Source organism: Echinops telfairi, unplaced genomic scaffold, assembly GCF_000313985.2.
Source record: "Echinops telfairi isolate 266 unplaced genomic scaffold, ASM31398v2 ScPeMD7_7420;HRSCAF=8458, whole genome shotgun sequence".
Taxonomy (NCBI): Eukaryota; Metazoa; Chordata; class Mammalia; order Afrosoricida; family Tenrecidae; genus Echinops; species Echinops telfairi.
The window spans coordinates 45,409,921-45,426,227 of NW_022111320.1; the positions used below are offsets into that span (position 1 = coordinate 45,409,921).

General features: G+C 41.5%; 1 protein-coding gene across 3 annotated transcripts in view; it reads left to right on the forward strand.

The window, feature by feature from the left end:
• ATP2C1 (ATPase secretory pathway Ca2+ transporting 1) overlaps positions 1-16,307 on the forward strand; it is a 136,544-nt gene that overhangs the window by 54,435 nt on the left and 65,802 nt on the right. For 2 of the 3 annotated variants that reach the window (XM_004704003.2, XM_045297625.1), the window contains one exon: positions 14,155-14,265. In XM_004704003.2, the coding sequence (XP_004704060.2) occupies positions 14,155-14,265 (111 nt within the window). Of the gene's footprint in view, positions 1-678; positions 734-14,154; positions 14,266-16,307 lie in introns of all 3 variants that reach the window. The other variant, XM_045297626.1, reaches the window with a different exon arrangement.

The window sequence follows — 16,307 nt, forward strand, 5'->3', positions numbered from 1 at the left end:
TGTCAGCCACTGAAAACACTTTGGATCAAGTCCAATGTGTACCTGATTGTGTATTCCCTTTATCATCATGACCCCTGTAGTAAGCACACTATGGTCCAATATGTACCTGATGGGTGGGTGGCTGTTGTACAGGGGCCAAGAGGATGGTCACCTTGTAATGTCAAGTATCTTGTCCTGTTGGCCATTCAGTGTGTCTATAGGAGCAACACCTACATAAAGCCTTGTCGCAGTTTGTCAAGAACAATTTGGTTTTTAATGGTTAGGTTGTAAGAAATTTTTATATATTCATGCAAGTATTTCTCATTTACTCTGTTGTCTTCATTTTCTCGACAGTGCGCCTTGACACACAAAGCCTTTTTTTAAGAAGTTCAGTTTTTTTCTTTTGCTCATACCTACAGTGTCATGTAGACACAGCAAAATTGGATTCAAGCTCACGAAGATTCACACTTATGTTTTCCTTGAAAACTTGTATCTTTTTAGCCCTCACATTTCAGATTTTGACTCATTTGCGGTTCATTTTTGTAGGCAGTTTAGGTAAGAGCCCAGCTCTTTCTTTTGCACGGAAGGTCCTCTTGTCCTGGCATTGTTTGTTGAGGACTGTTAGTTCCTCCTTCAGTTGTTTGGCCTCCTTTTGAACGTTTCTTGGCCACAGATGTCGGAGCTTGTTTTCTTTTGTAGGGCTTGCTGATGCCAGCACCCCAGTGGAACCCTGCTCTGTTACCGGGGCCCAGTAGTAAGTACGTGTTCGCCAAGTCTGCTCTTTTTCAAGCTTGCTTTGGCTGTTCTAGGCCCCTTGCATTTCCACGTAAGTTTTTAGGATCAGCTTTTATATGAAAAAGGGCATTTGGAATATTCAAAGAGGTTACTTACATTAAATTGTCTTTTGAGAATAGAATATTTTTAAATAGGTACAAGCAAACTATATTTTTGAATATTTAAGTGTTACCTTACATGGATATGAAGGTACATGCATATGAAAAGATGCTCACCCTCATATGAAGTAACCCTTTTACACTGAATTGCCAAAGTGTAACAAGTGTGATGAGCCAGGCTTTGACTACACTGCAAAGGAAATAGGAGCTCCTGCCTATTGCTGGGTATGCATTTGGCACAACCTCTTTGGAAGGAATTTAGCACTGGTTCCTAGATTTTAAAATACACACTTCCAGGGATTTATCCTATGTATGTACTTGTACAACCATCTAAAGAGGTTTGTGTAAGGGTATTCACTGCATCAACTGTTGGAAGAGTGAAGGATGGCAACCCCATCCCAAACGTGTCACCAGGGGCACGAGTTAAATGAAGTGCCCTGTGAGCCAATGAGGGGGAGGTGAATTCGCTTGTAGTGAAATAGGTCAAGCTGTATTGACTGGGGAAAAAAAACCAAGTTGTAGTTATTATGTATTTTCATTTATAACTGAAAAACCTCCACAAACTTTCCTACAAGTTGTGTGGCATTATACTCAGAAACCATTAATGGGTGTTATTTCTGGGTAGGATAGAGGTTAGAAATCTGTAACATTAAACGCTATCTTATAATATTTACTTTTTTAAAGCATTGAACTGCTTTTTACTATTTAAAAAATCATTAAAAATTGCTTACGAGTAGAATTACAAAATCTCTTTGGAATAAAATGTGTTTCTATCAATTTGATTCTATTTGTATGTGCTCCCAGTGTTCTCCGGGAGAGTGTGCCTTGTTTCTGATTTGCATGGCTCTCCTGCAGAATGGATAACAATTACCTTCTGGACATACAGAGTGGAGAGCATTTAGAACCTTCCTGAACACTGAATGCAGAGAAAAATAGAAGGGATCTTGCCAAAAGCTGTGAAGGTACTAGTTTTGAATACTTCAGAGGAGAAATCTGTACCTACTCGCCTTCCCCGGAGCCTGGGAGAACCTCTCTTTTTGGGGAGTTCTTGTGCTCACTGTGGAAACTGCTCCCAGCATTGCCTTCTCTTCCCTTTACTACCACAGGTATAAAGCAGGCAGTGGGGGGCTCCCTGATCTCCTTGTGATTACAAGTTGGGCTGTTCACTTCTACTAAGTCAACAGTTCAAAACCACCAGCTGCTCCATGGGAGAAAGACGAGGCTTTCTACGCCTGTACAAAGTTGCAGTCTTAGAAACTCACAGAGGCAGTTCTACTCTGTCCTGTAGCATCACTAGGAGTTGGAATGGACCCAATGGCAGTGAGTTTGCTGTTTGGTTCAGGGCCTCCTGTAGGGTTAGGGGGTACTAGCCTCCCACCTCATACAAAGTGCCTGGTATTTGCTTGTAAAGGTTTTCCGTCATCAGGAACTCGCCTTTTATCTATTGGTCCTGGGTCAGCTCTTAATCTAGTCTATAGGCTCCAAAGGTTATTTGGCCCACGGCCCCCTTTTTAGGAAGAAAAAAAAAGTACTCAATATCCCCTTGCAATTAAAAACTTTTTGAACACTGGCCCACAACCAGGATACAGTGTAGGTTTCTGCTTGTGCAGCTCCCCTGGATAGTTAGAGTGTCCCTGTGGATGTGGTTTTGCTCACTGTGGGAAACACTGGTCTAGGCCAACTGCTCTGTTTTCTATGACAGTTCTTAAAGCTTGAAGGTGTCTGCCATATCCTTTATTCACTTCGAAACCTGTATTGGAATCCAATTCATGATCAGGCCCTGGCCTTCCTAATTCTGTTCGCCAGGTTAAGCGTTTCCAACTCTGCATCGTAGAAAAGTCTCTAATGATGTCCTAGACGGAATAGGATCCTCAAGATATGGAGGGCTCAAATGTAGGTGACTCTGGATCTGTTACCTGCCTTCGCCTAAAAGCTGTGCTTCATGTAATGCAATTTAAGATGATGTTTACCTGTTTGGCCATAGGGTTGCACTGAGAATAATTTTATAGCTCCTTGAATGGGGCTTGAGGTGAACTTCCAAAACCAAAGCCACTGCTGCTGTTGAGTTGATTTTGACTCACAGCAGCCTTCTATAGGGTTTCTGAGACTCTCAATCTTCACGGGAGCCCACAGCCGCTTCCTTCTTTTGTTGAGTGGCTGGTGGATTCCAACTGCTGACCTTGAAGCTAGCTGCCTAACACTTAACCTACAGCACCATCATACCCATTTTTGTGTTTCTCTGAATTGTTCTACAACCTTAGCATCCAATACTTCAGTAGTTGTTTTTTTCATTTTTACCAAACTCCAAAATCCAAACTTTGAGTCAGTTCTGATTCATAGTGACCTTACAAAGCCGAGTAGAACTGTCCCTTTGGGTTTCCACAGCTGTGGATCTTTCCTCTTTCTCCTGCAGAGTGGCTGGCAGGTTTGAACTGCTGACTTTGTGGTTAGCAGCCCAACCAGAATCCACTATGCCACCAGGACTCTTTAGTGAATGTGGAAGCGGTGGACTCTTGCTTCTGCTCACTTGTTTAGCTCATTTAAATGGTATTTTGATTATAAGGCAAGGTGTTCATCCTTCCCCAGCCTTGGGTTGCTGTCATCCCAGTTGACAGAATATTAAGCAAGCTAGAACCTTGTGGCAAACTAGTATACTGGGTTCTCAGTACTGTTGACTCACCTAATCAGAAAGTTCCTGTGTTTTCATTTTAGTCAGGTGACAATTAGAATTTGTTAAATGTCTTTTGGCATCAAAAGATTACAATCTCCGTATTCTAATTTTGTCAAAAGTTTTTAGTGGACACTTAACTCAAGTGGTCTTTGTGTTCTCCTTTCCAAACCTTCAAACACATCTGCTGTATCTGTTCAAGAATTCTTGGTGCATATGTGGACAGAGATGGGAGCGAGATGTTTCTTTGTCCCAAGGTTGCCTTTTGTGAAAAGGATTTTAAATCTAGTTTCACCATACAGATTTCCTCCCCATCCCCATCAACTGGATTTCCTCTGAAATTTTTGGATTATATGATTGAGTATAGTATAATTATTAAGAACGAGGGCTTTAGAATTTGAACATGGTTCAGTTCTTGGTTATGCAAGGGGCCTTTAAGATGTTTGTGGTGAAGTAGAATGAAAAGATAAGAATTTTCCCACAAACTTTCTGAAGCCCCGAGTACTACTTAATTTTTGCTCATTTGTTTTTATTTGGGGACAATGGCTTAATTTCTTTCATATCTTCATGTACAAAACAGAAACTTAAAAATGCCCACTTCAAAAGGTTGAAGCAGGTAGGTACTGGGTGACCAGGTAGCTGGTTTGAACTCACCCAGAGGGGTCCAGGTGTGGTGATCTGCATCCCAAAGGCCCCAGGGCTGACAGCCCCAGGAGCAGTTCCGCCCTGCACAGTGGGGCTGCATCAGCCTGAGTCCACTGGATGCAGCTTCTGTGGAATCAGAAGCATCTAACTTTTTTTTATTATTCAAAGCCACAGAATGTTAAGACCATGCTTCTTGTAGCTCCTTTGAGGTGCACGTGGTTGTATCTTTTCAAATGGAAGAGCCCTGTGAATACAGTTTCACGGAGAGAAAAATTTTGTTCTTTCTAGTTTAGTGGTAAAGCAAGGTAGTTTTACAACTAAGAGAACTCATTCTAGACTTACACTTACATTAAGCCATAGTTGGCATTTTTAAACGCCTCATTGGGATTACTGATGCACGTCAAGGTACTTTTGGGGAGTTTGTGTTTAATAGTGTCACTTTTGAGTGTCTTTGAATGGATTGGAAGGCAAAACAAAGTATGAACGACATAGTTGTGAGTTTCCTGTGAAATGGCATAGATTATATTACACAGGTAGTTGTCTAGGAATGGATGATTTGCTTGCCTAAGAGAACTTTTTTCCCTAAGAGATTTCTGATGGTCCTTCTTATACGTTCCATCTCTCTTCCCCACGGTGTACTTCGGGCATGGGGGAAGAAACCTTTCCACAGAAAGACACCTATTTTTTCACAAGTATGAAAATCATTCAGACATTCTGTAGTTATTTGTAATTCCTTAACACTTAATGGGAAGCAATTGGATCACTGAATCTGCCTTTGACTCATTGGCTACCTCAGATTACATGAAGGCTTGCCCCTCTCCCACCCCACCCCCACCTGCCCAGTACATCACAGTCCAGAATAGCTAGCTGTAGAAAGTATTTTTGGAAGTAAAGGGTTAAATGTGGACTCATTGGGATGAAATAATCCTTAATGATAGAGCTGTGCAGTTTTAGTGTCTGGGGACAACGATGGCTCAGTGGAGAACCTCAGTTTTCACATGGGTGACCTGACCTGGGTTTGATTTCAGTCTGTGTACCTCATGCACAGCCCACTGCCACTGTCTGTCCATCAGTAGCGGCTTGCCTATTGTCAGCTGAGCAGGTTTCAGTGGTGGTTCCAGACTAAGACAGACTAGGAAGAAAGGCCTGGTGATCGCCCTAGAAGTCTGAATAATCTATCTGACCCCTACCACTCCTGGGGAGAGTGTATAACAGAGCACAGTTTTGTTGTCCTTGGGGTCATCACGAACCAGCACCCACTCAGTGGGAGCCAGGCACAACAACAAACAGCATTCACTTAGTGATACAGTGTTAGTTTCAGCAGTTTAAGTTAGCAGTTAATTCTAGTTTGTTAATTTATTCATTCATTTATCTTTTTGTTTATCAAACAATGACTGCCTTTCCAGGAATGGTAAGCTGTGCAATACGCATGTCGTTGTAGCCACATTGCGAAGAGACAGGCATGTCAGTAGTGGTATGCTAGCCTGAGTGGAGCATTGGGGGTGAGCAGTGCAGGGCTGGAGGCATCCCTTACAAGCTGAAAGGACGTGAGGCCTGACAGTCCAGCAGGTACCAGGGTGTGCTGCACTCTCTTCAGGCCAGGGAACAAGTAGTGCTAGACTTCTCCCAGATGGGTCACTTACAATAGTGTGGCTTTACACAATTTATTTAGCCAGTCATCTCAAAAGTTTACTGAGTCAGTGCAGGTCTGATTGTCATACTCGGGTAAGTGATTTATGGAACTATGAATACTAGGAGATTGTTCATCCTCTTCTGTAAAGGGGCAACATTGTTAGAACATGTCAAGCAAACTGTCCATCGGATTCTTAATTAGCAACTATGGCAGAGAAGGAAGAAAGTCAGCCAGTGAAACCCCATGGACCACACAGCAGCCTTATCAGGAGTGGTGCAGGCCTGGGCAGCATTGGCTTCATTGAGCCATTGGATTGTCTGTCGTGAGCTGGGGCAGACTCTGTGGCAGCTAACAACAGCATACAGGGTTCCAACAGTCTCCTTTCAGGGATAACAAAGGGGTATGAGTAATCTGCGGGGTGGGCAGGAGGCTGCAAAAGCAACTACCGACACTTCATCCTGGATTTGGGGCTAGAGCACTGACGTTTTTAATTATTCTGATAGTGTTGAGTCAATTTTTTCTGAAAAGGTGGGCAGTAGACTAAATGAAATCTATGCTTGAGACCAGTGGTTCTCAACCTGTGGGTGTGACCCCTTTGAGGGTTGAACGACCCTTTCACAGGGGTCGCCCGATTCGTAACAGCAAAATTGGAGTCACCGCCACATGAGGAACTGTATTAAAGGGTCATGGCATTAGGAAGGTTAAGAACTACTGCTTTAGTTGAAGAATTTTTGTGCGGTGACTTTGGAAGATGTACATGGTATGAAAACTAGCAGCTTTACTACCAAGGGAGGCATTTGGAGATATTTCTGAACGCTTAGCCATCTCTCTGGCCTTGAACAAGGTACCTCAGTCTTGGCTCATCTCTGTGTTTAAAGGGGAGCCCTGGTGGTGTAGTGGTTAAGCAGCACAGTGCTTAACCACCACATCAGTTCAAAACCACCAGAAACTCCTCAGGGAAAACAAAATGCCTCTCTCTTAGCTGGTAAAAGATAACAGCTGTGGGCATCCACAAGGGCAAGTCGACTGCCTTCTGCAGGGCCCCTGTGAGCCCAAGTCTACTCCATGGCAGTCTGGAGTTGGAGTTGAACCTGCTCTTCAGGTAATGAATCCAGTATTTCATGAGAACCTGTCTTATTACAGGATCTTTACCTGTCTGTGCCAGCATTTCTTCTTCCCATCAAGATCTATGAATCTGGGCAAATGAGGTCTGCCCCTTAGAGACTCTTGCCAGCAGTTTTTCTGCCCCATGCCTCTAGCTTGGACCTTGAACTTCATCCAGGGTGGATTGACTTTTCCTGTTTCCATGACTAATCCATTTGGCAATAAAATACAGTGGCATTTGGAAACCATAACTATAATTAATTGGACAGATGAATTCATAGGTGATCAGAAAATTCCTTTTTCAGACTACTCTGTTTGTACTTTGGATGAAAGGCTGTTTAAACGGCATATGCATGCCTCAGGATAACAATTCAGTTGTGTTGCTGTATAATTATTCATTAAGATAGAAAACCCAAATACTACTTTTGAAATTTTATATTACTTTTGATGCTGGATAACTTTAAAGCCCTTTGAAGAGGAGATACCAAGATGACCAAAAACAGTCCATACTGTCATGGCTTGTGCTGCTGTGATGCTGGAAGCTATGCCACCAGTATTTCATGTGCCAGCAGCATCGCCCAGCATGGACAAGTAGATGTCAGTGGGGCATCCAGAGTAGAACAGCGCCTGACCATCCACTCCTGGAAACAAACAGGACAGAGTAAGCTTTATGGATGGCAGTGGAACATCTTCTGACACAGTGCTGGAAGATGAACCTCTAAGATCGAAGGGGACTTAAAATACCCTTGGGGAATAGCTGCCTCCCTAAAGTAGAATTGACCTTCCTGACAAGGATGGAGTAAAGCCTTTGGAACCTTCATTTGCTGAAGGAGCACAACTTGAGATGAGAAGAAGTGCAGGATTCAGTTTTGTCTTCAACCAGAAAATTAACGAAATGTTAGAGTTTACTGGGAGTTCACTTGGGGGCCAAAATGTGCTCCTAATGGTAGTGTCACGGGCCTTTCTACAAAAAGGACTTGCTGATAGGTGCCAAGGTGGAAGTGCTACTTGGCGTGTGTATGATGCATGTGAGTTTCTGTTTCAGTAATTAGAACCGTATCTGGGAATTATTTCATGTTGCTCACTTTGGGCTTTAATCAACAAGCAATTGCACCTTCAATTGAGCAGGCCTTCTTGGGCTCTATAAATTACAGTGAACCTGCTGTTGTTGATTTGGGATGGCTGTTCCCAGTGTCATCTGGTTGAATCGCTGTTTCACTGCCTTTTTGTCATGCTGCTTTCTGCCCATCTGCACATTGTGTCATGGCGTTTTGTGGTTTGACAAGAGTTTGCCGTACTTAGTTGGATAGCCCCACTGTAACAGCTGTAGGCTAAATGTAAGCTAAATGCTTAGCTCTCTTGATTTTCTTGGGCCTTAGGTTTCTTTCTAATTACTTGCAAATGAAAGTTGGGAAACTATTTTGTTGTCAAGCACTGACTTGAAAACCACTTTTAGTAACCCTTATTAAATAGCCTTGACGTTTTCAGAAAGGAAGTTTTTTAGCTCCCTGTCCTTTGGCCCCCAAGTGAACTCCCAGTGAACTCTTACGTTTCTTTAATTTAGAGATGATTTAAGCTACTTTTTCCAACTTGGTTTTTGAAATCTGATTTCTGTGCTAAAAGAAATGACAGAATTTATTGAAAGGTACTTTTTTAAAAAAAGACCTATGATGGTACCTTGGAGCCTTGGTGGCATAGTGCTTCCTTGTTGGGCTGTGATACGCATGGTTGACAGTTCGAAACCACCAGCAGCTCTTAGGGAGAAAGACGGGGCTTTTTATTTCTGTAAACAGTTACCATCTCGGAAACACCCACAGGGTGCAGGGTCACTATAAGTCAGCATTGACTCCCTGGTAGTGAGGTTCTTTAATTAATAAAAAAAATGTGTTGTGGTACGTCATTTTAGAAAGCATCTAAATTTCAAGAATAAAATGTTGTAGCAGTTGAGTTTTACCTATTATGCCTGAAGAAAAATTCAGGAAGATATTTAAGTTAAGAGAAGGCATTATAACTATTAAGAATAGTTGTTCTGTACCATCAGGTCAGCTCCAACTCATTATGACCTTAAGAATAGCAGAACATGGCACTGCCCGGTCATGTAACATCTCCCTGACTGTATCGATCGTTGAATTTCATCATGACTTTCAACTCCATCCTCCAGGCCAATGGTTATGAGCTTACACTGCATCCTAGGCTCTCCCTGTTGTTTGTGCATTGCGTTTTTTCGGACTCATAGCACCCCACACACAACAACATGAAGCTCTGTTGTGGTCTGGTGCCATCCTCACAATTGTTAGGTTTGAGTTCATTCTTGCAGCCTCTGTGTCAGTCTGTCTTGTTGAGAGTCTTCCTCTCCTTCGCTGCCCCTCCCCTCTACCTTACCAGGCACGGTGGCCTCTTCCAGGGACTGCTTTCTCCTGACAGCATGTGCAAAGCACAAGAGAGGAAGTCTCACCATCCTTGCTTCTAAGGGACAGTTTGACAGATTTGCTTATTTTTTTGGCAGTCCATGGCCCTTTCAGTGTTTGTTGCCAGCACAGCACCGTAAATCATAGACACCAATTCTTCAGTCTTTCTTATTCATTGCCCAGCCTTTATGTGTATATGAAGTGATTGAAAACACTCTAGCTTTGGTCAGGCACATCTTAGTCTTCAAAATTACATCCTTACTTTTCTACGCTTATCCAGTGCAGTGTGTTATTTGGTCTTTTGACTACTGTGTCCAGGAGCATTGACTGTGGATCCAAGCAAGATGCAATTCTTGGACACACCCCTCTACCTCCTCGTGTACTTATTTGCCTGTATCCATCCCTCTGTGCTCAGTACCTATGTGTACTTGGGTTGCTCTCTTTTGATGAGACTCCCCCGCTCCCCTCCCTTTTTTTGAAGACACCCTAACAAGATTAAGACGTGTGCATTACTGAGAGCTTGTCTGCAGCTTACATCATCCACATTCCCTACCTCTTTAATCGCCTCTAGGGTAAAAAGTATACCCCTCTGGTCCACACCAATGATATTAGTCTCTGCCTATTCTTGTGTTCTTATAAAAGAGGAAAATTATGTTTATTAAGGAAAAACACAATATTTATCTGTTGGTCTTACTTCACACATGCCGTGCAGGTCCATGCATGTTAAAATAATTTCTTGACCCATCATTGTTTTTATGGTTGCATAGTGTCCCATTGTATGTATGTACCATAGTTTGCTTTTCATTTGTTGATGGGCAATTTGGTTTTTCACATTTATTTGCTATTGTGAATAAAGCAGCAAATGAGCATTGTGTTAGTCCAGGTAGACAAGAGAAACAAATCCATAGAAACTCATGTGTGAATAAGAAAGAGGTTTATTTACAATAGCAATTGAATATTTAGAAAACGTCCCAGCCCACTCCAGATCAAGTCCTTACGTCCAATATTAGCCCATATGTCCGATATCAAGCTATAAAGTCCTCTTCAGACTTAAGAAACACATGGAATGACGGATGCCGAATACAGGAAGATCACAGGCCAGTGGGTGGGCAGTGGATGCCGAATACAGGAAGATCACAGGCCAGTGGGTGGGCAGTTTTGTGGTTCCAATGGCATTGTAAGCATCTCAGCACTGGCAGGAGTCTCCACATGACTTCTCCAGTTCCAGGGCTCTGGCTCAATTAGTGCTTCTCCATGTGGCTTGTCATCAGGAATGTCAAGAAGAGAGAGAATGTGTCTCCCACCTCCAAGAAGGAATACAGGATTTCCTAGAATTCTCAGGAGAAGGCCATGCCCACACAGAGGCAGAGGCCTGATTGGCTATATCCTAATTGACAGACCAGACTCCACCCCTTCACTCTTAATCATCTCCAGTCCCAAATTCACACCAGATTATGTAACTACCACAAACATATATACCTAAGATTGGGCTTGCTGAATCATAACCGTACTGTATTCCATAGTGCGCGTTCTGTTTTATAGTCCCACCAGCAATGAGCAGGGTTTCCAATCTCCTCATGTCCTTGTCAGCATTTGTTGTTATTATCTGTGCCTATTGGCCAGTGTAAGATGGGATCTCTTAGTTTTGATCGTGTCTTTAAAGGTAGTGACTGAAGACGGTTTCACGGTTGCTGGCTGTCCTCTTTGCTGAAGGCTCTGCTCTTGCCCTTGCCCATTTGTGTTTCTCTTTTCAGTTGCGTTGTTGCGGTTTTCTATAGATTTTAGAGGTTAGACCAGTATTTCCCAAAGTGGATGATTGATAAAGATTGCAAAACCAGATACCCACACTTTATCCTGGATTATGCACTATAGCACAGACGTTTTTAATTACCAGGGGGACGCTGAGTAATTTTTCTGAAATGAGATGGTAGACCAGATAAGTATATTTTAGTAGTATTGTAAATCTATTGCTTTACTCATCTTGATTTGTAATTTAGTTTAAAAAAAAACAAAACTTATTGTGAATTGGGTGATGGTTATAGAGCAGATCCGTTTCCCTTCAATTTAAGTAATCTGGATCTGTTGTATTTGAGTTTTTTGAGCTGATTGTACTTTTGAATATGTATTATGTTTTTTGGAGGAAAATACCATATACTCGGATAAGCTGAGTTTTTCAGCACATTTTTAATGCAGTTTTTGTGGTAAAATTAGGTGCCTCGGCTGATATTTGGGTTGGCTTATACTCGAGTATAGACGGTAGCTATGATTTTGATAGCTTATCATCTGAGTGCTCTTTTGAACTCTTATTTGTGTTGTATTTATTTGAGTGCTTATTATTAATGGACCAAGTGCTGTATTAGTGAATTTAATCCCCATGACAACTTTGTGATTTAGGCATTTTCTTTTCTCTTTTAAAAAAAAATTTATTATGTTGGGAGCTCTTACAGCTCTTATCACAATCCATACATACATCCATTGTGTCAAGCACATCAGTACTTACGTTGCCATCATCTTTTTCGTACATTTTCTTTCTACTTGAGCCCTTGGTATCACCTTCTCATTTTTTCCTTCCCTCCCTCACCCTCTCTCTCCCATGAACCCTTGATAATTTATAATTTTTTTTCATGTCTTACACCAACTGCTGTGTCCCTGTGATTTAGGTATTTCTGTATGAAGAAACTGACGTTTGAGAATCCTAGAAGTCAGATTATTTTATTAATCTAATTTTCACTGGAGACAGAGCGAACCTGTTTGCCTTCAAGATTATTGGTATAATAGTGAGTGGAACTTGTGGGCAGAACCTCCTTGATCTTTCCGAAGCATTCTTTATGATCCCCAAAGATAAAACAAAACCCATTTCAGCTAGTTTAGTTCTCATTATTTTCTAGAACTCAAAACATTTTGGGGGTGATTTTCTGTCAAACTTAAAAATGGTTCAATTGCATCAGTCTCTTGGTCTAGTTTTTATATAGTGTTTTCACAATAGCACACAAGTCTGACACGTGGTCTTCCTGAGCCGGGGTTGGCTTGTTGGCAAGTGGTTGGTAGTTTGTTTTGGAGATTGAATTAAGGAAACTCAGTAATCTAAACTGTGGATGACTTTCATGAGGTTTTCCACTTTCCCCCTAAGATTTAAACATTTTTAACTGTAAAAATAATACACTATGAAATAATTTTAAAACTTTATTTTTTTTTATGAATGCAAGGTAATCTATAATTTTTGATACAATTTAATCGCCAGTATCTTTTCATTGAAAATGGATAATTACTGCTGTTCTTTGCTTTTTAAGTACTTATGTATTTCAGAGTTACCTTTTTAACAAATGAGATTAATGGGTGTTTTTTTTTGGTAGTTCCAGAAGGTCAGTCACCCTTGAGAGAACACTTTTTTATTCAGCTATTTACCATGTTGTGGAATAAGTGCAAAGACCCCTTATGCATATAGGTCTCTGTAATGACACTTAATGGAGTATTAAATTCTTCTTTGATGATTTATCTTCTTAAAGAAGTATTTCCTTAACACAGATTTTCAGGACATTTTATACTAAAAGTGTTCATCATCCAAGGTTGCACACATTTCATTTGAAAGTTTAAAGACTTGTGTCTTGTCAGTAAGACAGTCACTTTAATTCTAATCAGTACTTGTGTGACTAGTATTTTTTAAATTGTTTCTAAAATTCTCTTCTCAAATTGTCGGTTGTTGGCTACCAGTGAGGCAATGCCATGGGACAGAAGTACGCTCTGTAGGGTTTTCTTGGCTGTAGTTCTTTCCTTCTTCCTCCCTGCTCTTCAAGCTTTGCTTCTACAGAAAGGCTCAACTTAGGACCCAAGACAAATCTGGATTGGAGATTTAATTTCTAGAATTTTAAGTAGTTTTGTGATGATATTTGCACTTGAAGCTCCATCACCATCCTAGCGAATGACTCTGCGTGGTCACAGCCCCTTGCAGTGACCTCTGGGCTTTGTGCTTCTCCTTCCTCCCCTAGTTTAGAATAGCCCTGGACAGGTGGACTTGCTGCCGGGGAGCTTCAGTGGAGCAGTCAGATGTCCTTTTGAATAAATAAGAAACTAGCTGACCAAGGGAATAGTTAATATGGAGAAGGCTACATGTAATTAATGGAATCTGCTAGACCAGCGGTTCTCAGCCTTTGGGTTGCGACTCCTTTGGGGTTGAACGACCCTTTCACAGGGGTTGCCCAAGACCATCAGAAAACACATATCGCCAGTGGTCTTAGGAACCCAGACACCGCTCCTCTATCTGCCTCTAGGTGGGTCCGCCCACGTTCAGTTATGCTACATACGAGTACCCAGCGTGATGACAATTTGTAACAATGAAAATACATCTTGCATATCAGATAGTTACATGACGACTCATAACAGTAGCAAAATTACAGTTATGAAGTAACACTGAAAATAATTTTATGGTTGGGGGTCATCACAACATGAGGAACTGTATTAGAGGGTTGCGGCATTAGGAAGGTTGAGAACCACTGTGCTAGACAGAACATCTGATATACTTTTTAAGTCTTATATTGGTGTGGAAGCAGCATATTTTTTCTTTAATGTGAAAATTATGTTGTGTCCTAACTGGTATTGGTTTTAGAGCTGATTTGATTTTCAAAATGTATTTTCTGAAAAAATAGTTTATGATAAAGTATGAAGTTATCTTACTTGATCTAGTTACTCATTGTTAAAGTGGAAATATTTGCCTTTGTAACTGTGGAGAATAGGTTAATATGAACATTCAGATTTTTATTCCGCACTCAAGTTTGACTGTGATGTTTTGGTGCACTGAAATGTTGTTCCTCTGGTTTTATTTTCTAGGTTGCACGTTTTCAAAAAATACCTAATGGTGAAAATGAGACAATGATTCCTGTATTGACATCCAAAAAAGCCAGTGAATTACCAGTCAGTGAAGTTACAAGCATTCTCCAAGTAAGTGCCGAGTTGGGGGGAAGGTGGTAGTGAGTAACAGCATCAGTCACTTAGATCCTGCAGATCACTGCTGCCCAATCGCACTGTTTGCAGTGATAGAAACATTTTGTTCAAAGTTGTCCAGTTTAGTAGCCACTATGATTGGAATCGACTCGATGGCAGTCAGTTTAGTTTTGGGTTTAGCTGTATAAAAAGGAACCCTGATACCACTATCAGGTATTGGCCTGCTAACTGCACAGGTGGTGGTTCAAATCCACCAGCCACTTCTCTGGAGAAAAATGAGACTTATCTGCTCCTGGAAAGACTGAAATCCATGGAAACCCTATATAGGGCCACTTTGAGTCAGATTCGACGTGATGGCTGTTGAACATTTGAAATGTGATTAGTGTGGTGTAGGAGCGGATTTAAATTTATTTAATTTTAAATAGCCATAGGTAGCTACTGGTTACCTAATTGAATCATTAGCATCGACAGTGTTGTGCTGATGGGAAGAAATTAGTTTAATTAATAACATAAGTAGAATTTATTTTTTTAATACCTTTTTATGGTGAAGTAAAAGGTAAGTATAAGTTTAGAACTGAAATAAGTTTTAGTTGATTATGTAATTCAATATCTTCCTAGTTTCGAAAAGTAGTCTCAGGAAACATGAGAAAAATGTTTTTCCATCGGACATTCACATATTTTTAACATGTGAATCCCATCCTACTGCTGGGTTTGCTAATTGGTTGCTGTGGCCGCACAGAACTCACAAACTCTTCACCATTAAGCGTAGTTATAGGGGCGTTAGCAGGTTATCACGAGCCGGGATCAGTAAGCAGTAAAGATACAGTCACTGGTGCACAGAAGCACCTCCCTCCAGCCCATAACCTAGTCTCTCAAGTCCTCTGCCCCTCAGGCACTTGGTCCCTTGGCCTCTGCCTCCATGGCAGGAAACCAGCCCACCACGCTGCCTCCCACGCTGAGAGTCTTAGTGCTGCGCCTGCGTTCTCTCTCTGCCTCCCACTCTGACAGTCTCATTGCCGTCACTGCGTTCTCTCTCGTGGTGCCCTGGCCTCGCCCTCTGGTGCCTCTGGTCTCCTCCCCCACCGCCACTTCAGAGATCTGTGTGTGCGGCACTAGGGGCTCTTCCTCCAAGGTCCTGGGACTTCTCTCTGTCCCTCTTGAGATGGCTCATCCTTATTGCAGGGCCGAAACAACTGCATTTGGGCCATCCCTGTCCGTAGTGTTCACGTGTCCTGTTTGTGTGGTCCCACGCTTGCATTTGGGGGGAGTTAGAGACATGGATCCAAAAGCCATATTAAAAAATTTCACTCCGCCACATAATGTTATGAAAAATATTGCCTATTTAGCTTTTGGCTAGGAAAACCTAATTATTTGGGGGTATAGAAATATTTATTTATTCCTAAGTGATAAATTAAGTTATCATCAGACAGTGACTGAAGGCTGTCGGTGATATTCATAGAGCACAAATGACCCAAGAACCACTTGATCTTTAGTTTCTTTTTTTTTTTAAAGTTTCATGATTCTCAGTGATTTAGGAAACACATTTTTTTCCCCCCTAAAACATTTTGCAACTTAAGAGCACAAGTAATCCCAGTTTCAGGGTTTTGATAGCCTCAGAGAACAAGCATGGTCGTTAAAACTCCTTGAATGTTCTTTTGGAGAAACTAATTTTAGAAAATAATAAAATAATGATTCATAAAAATAACTAGATTAAGCTGCAAATATTTTGCTTTCTGTAAATCTTGTGGCTGGCTCGTGCTATTCCTCTTTTCCCATGGAGAAACATACATTTTTGGTTGAACTCTACTTTGTTTCATACATTAAAAAAAACCCCAACAACTTTCATGCAACATAATTGACATACAGTAAAATGGACCAGTTTTAAGCACACTATAGTTGGTGTTTTGGTAAATATATATACCTGAACAACCACCATCACAATTAAGCTAGGAACCATTTTCATCACTCCTCAAAGTTCCCCACCTCGTTTGCAGTCACCTGCGCTGGCCCCAGCTGTCACTGCTGGCCCAGGGAGCCAC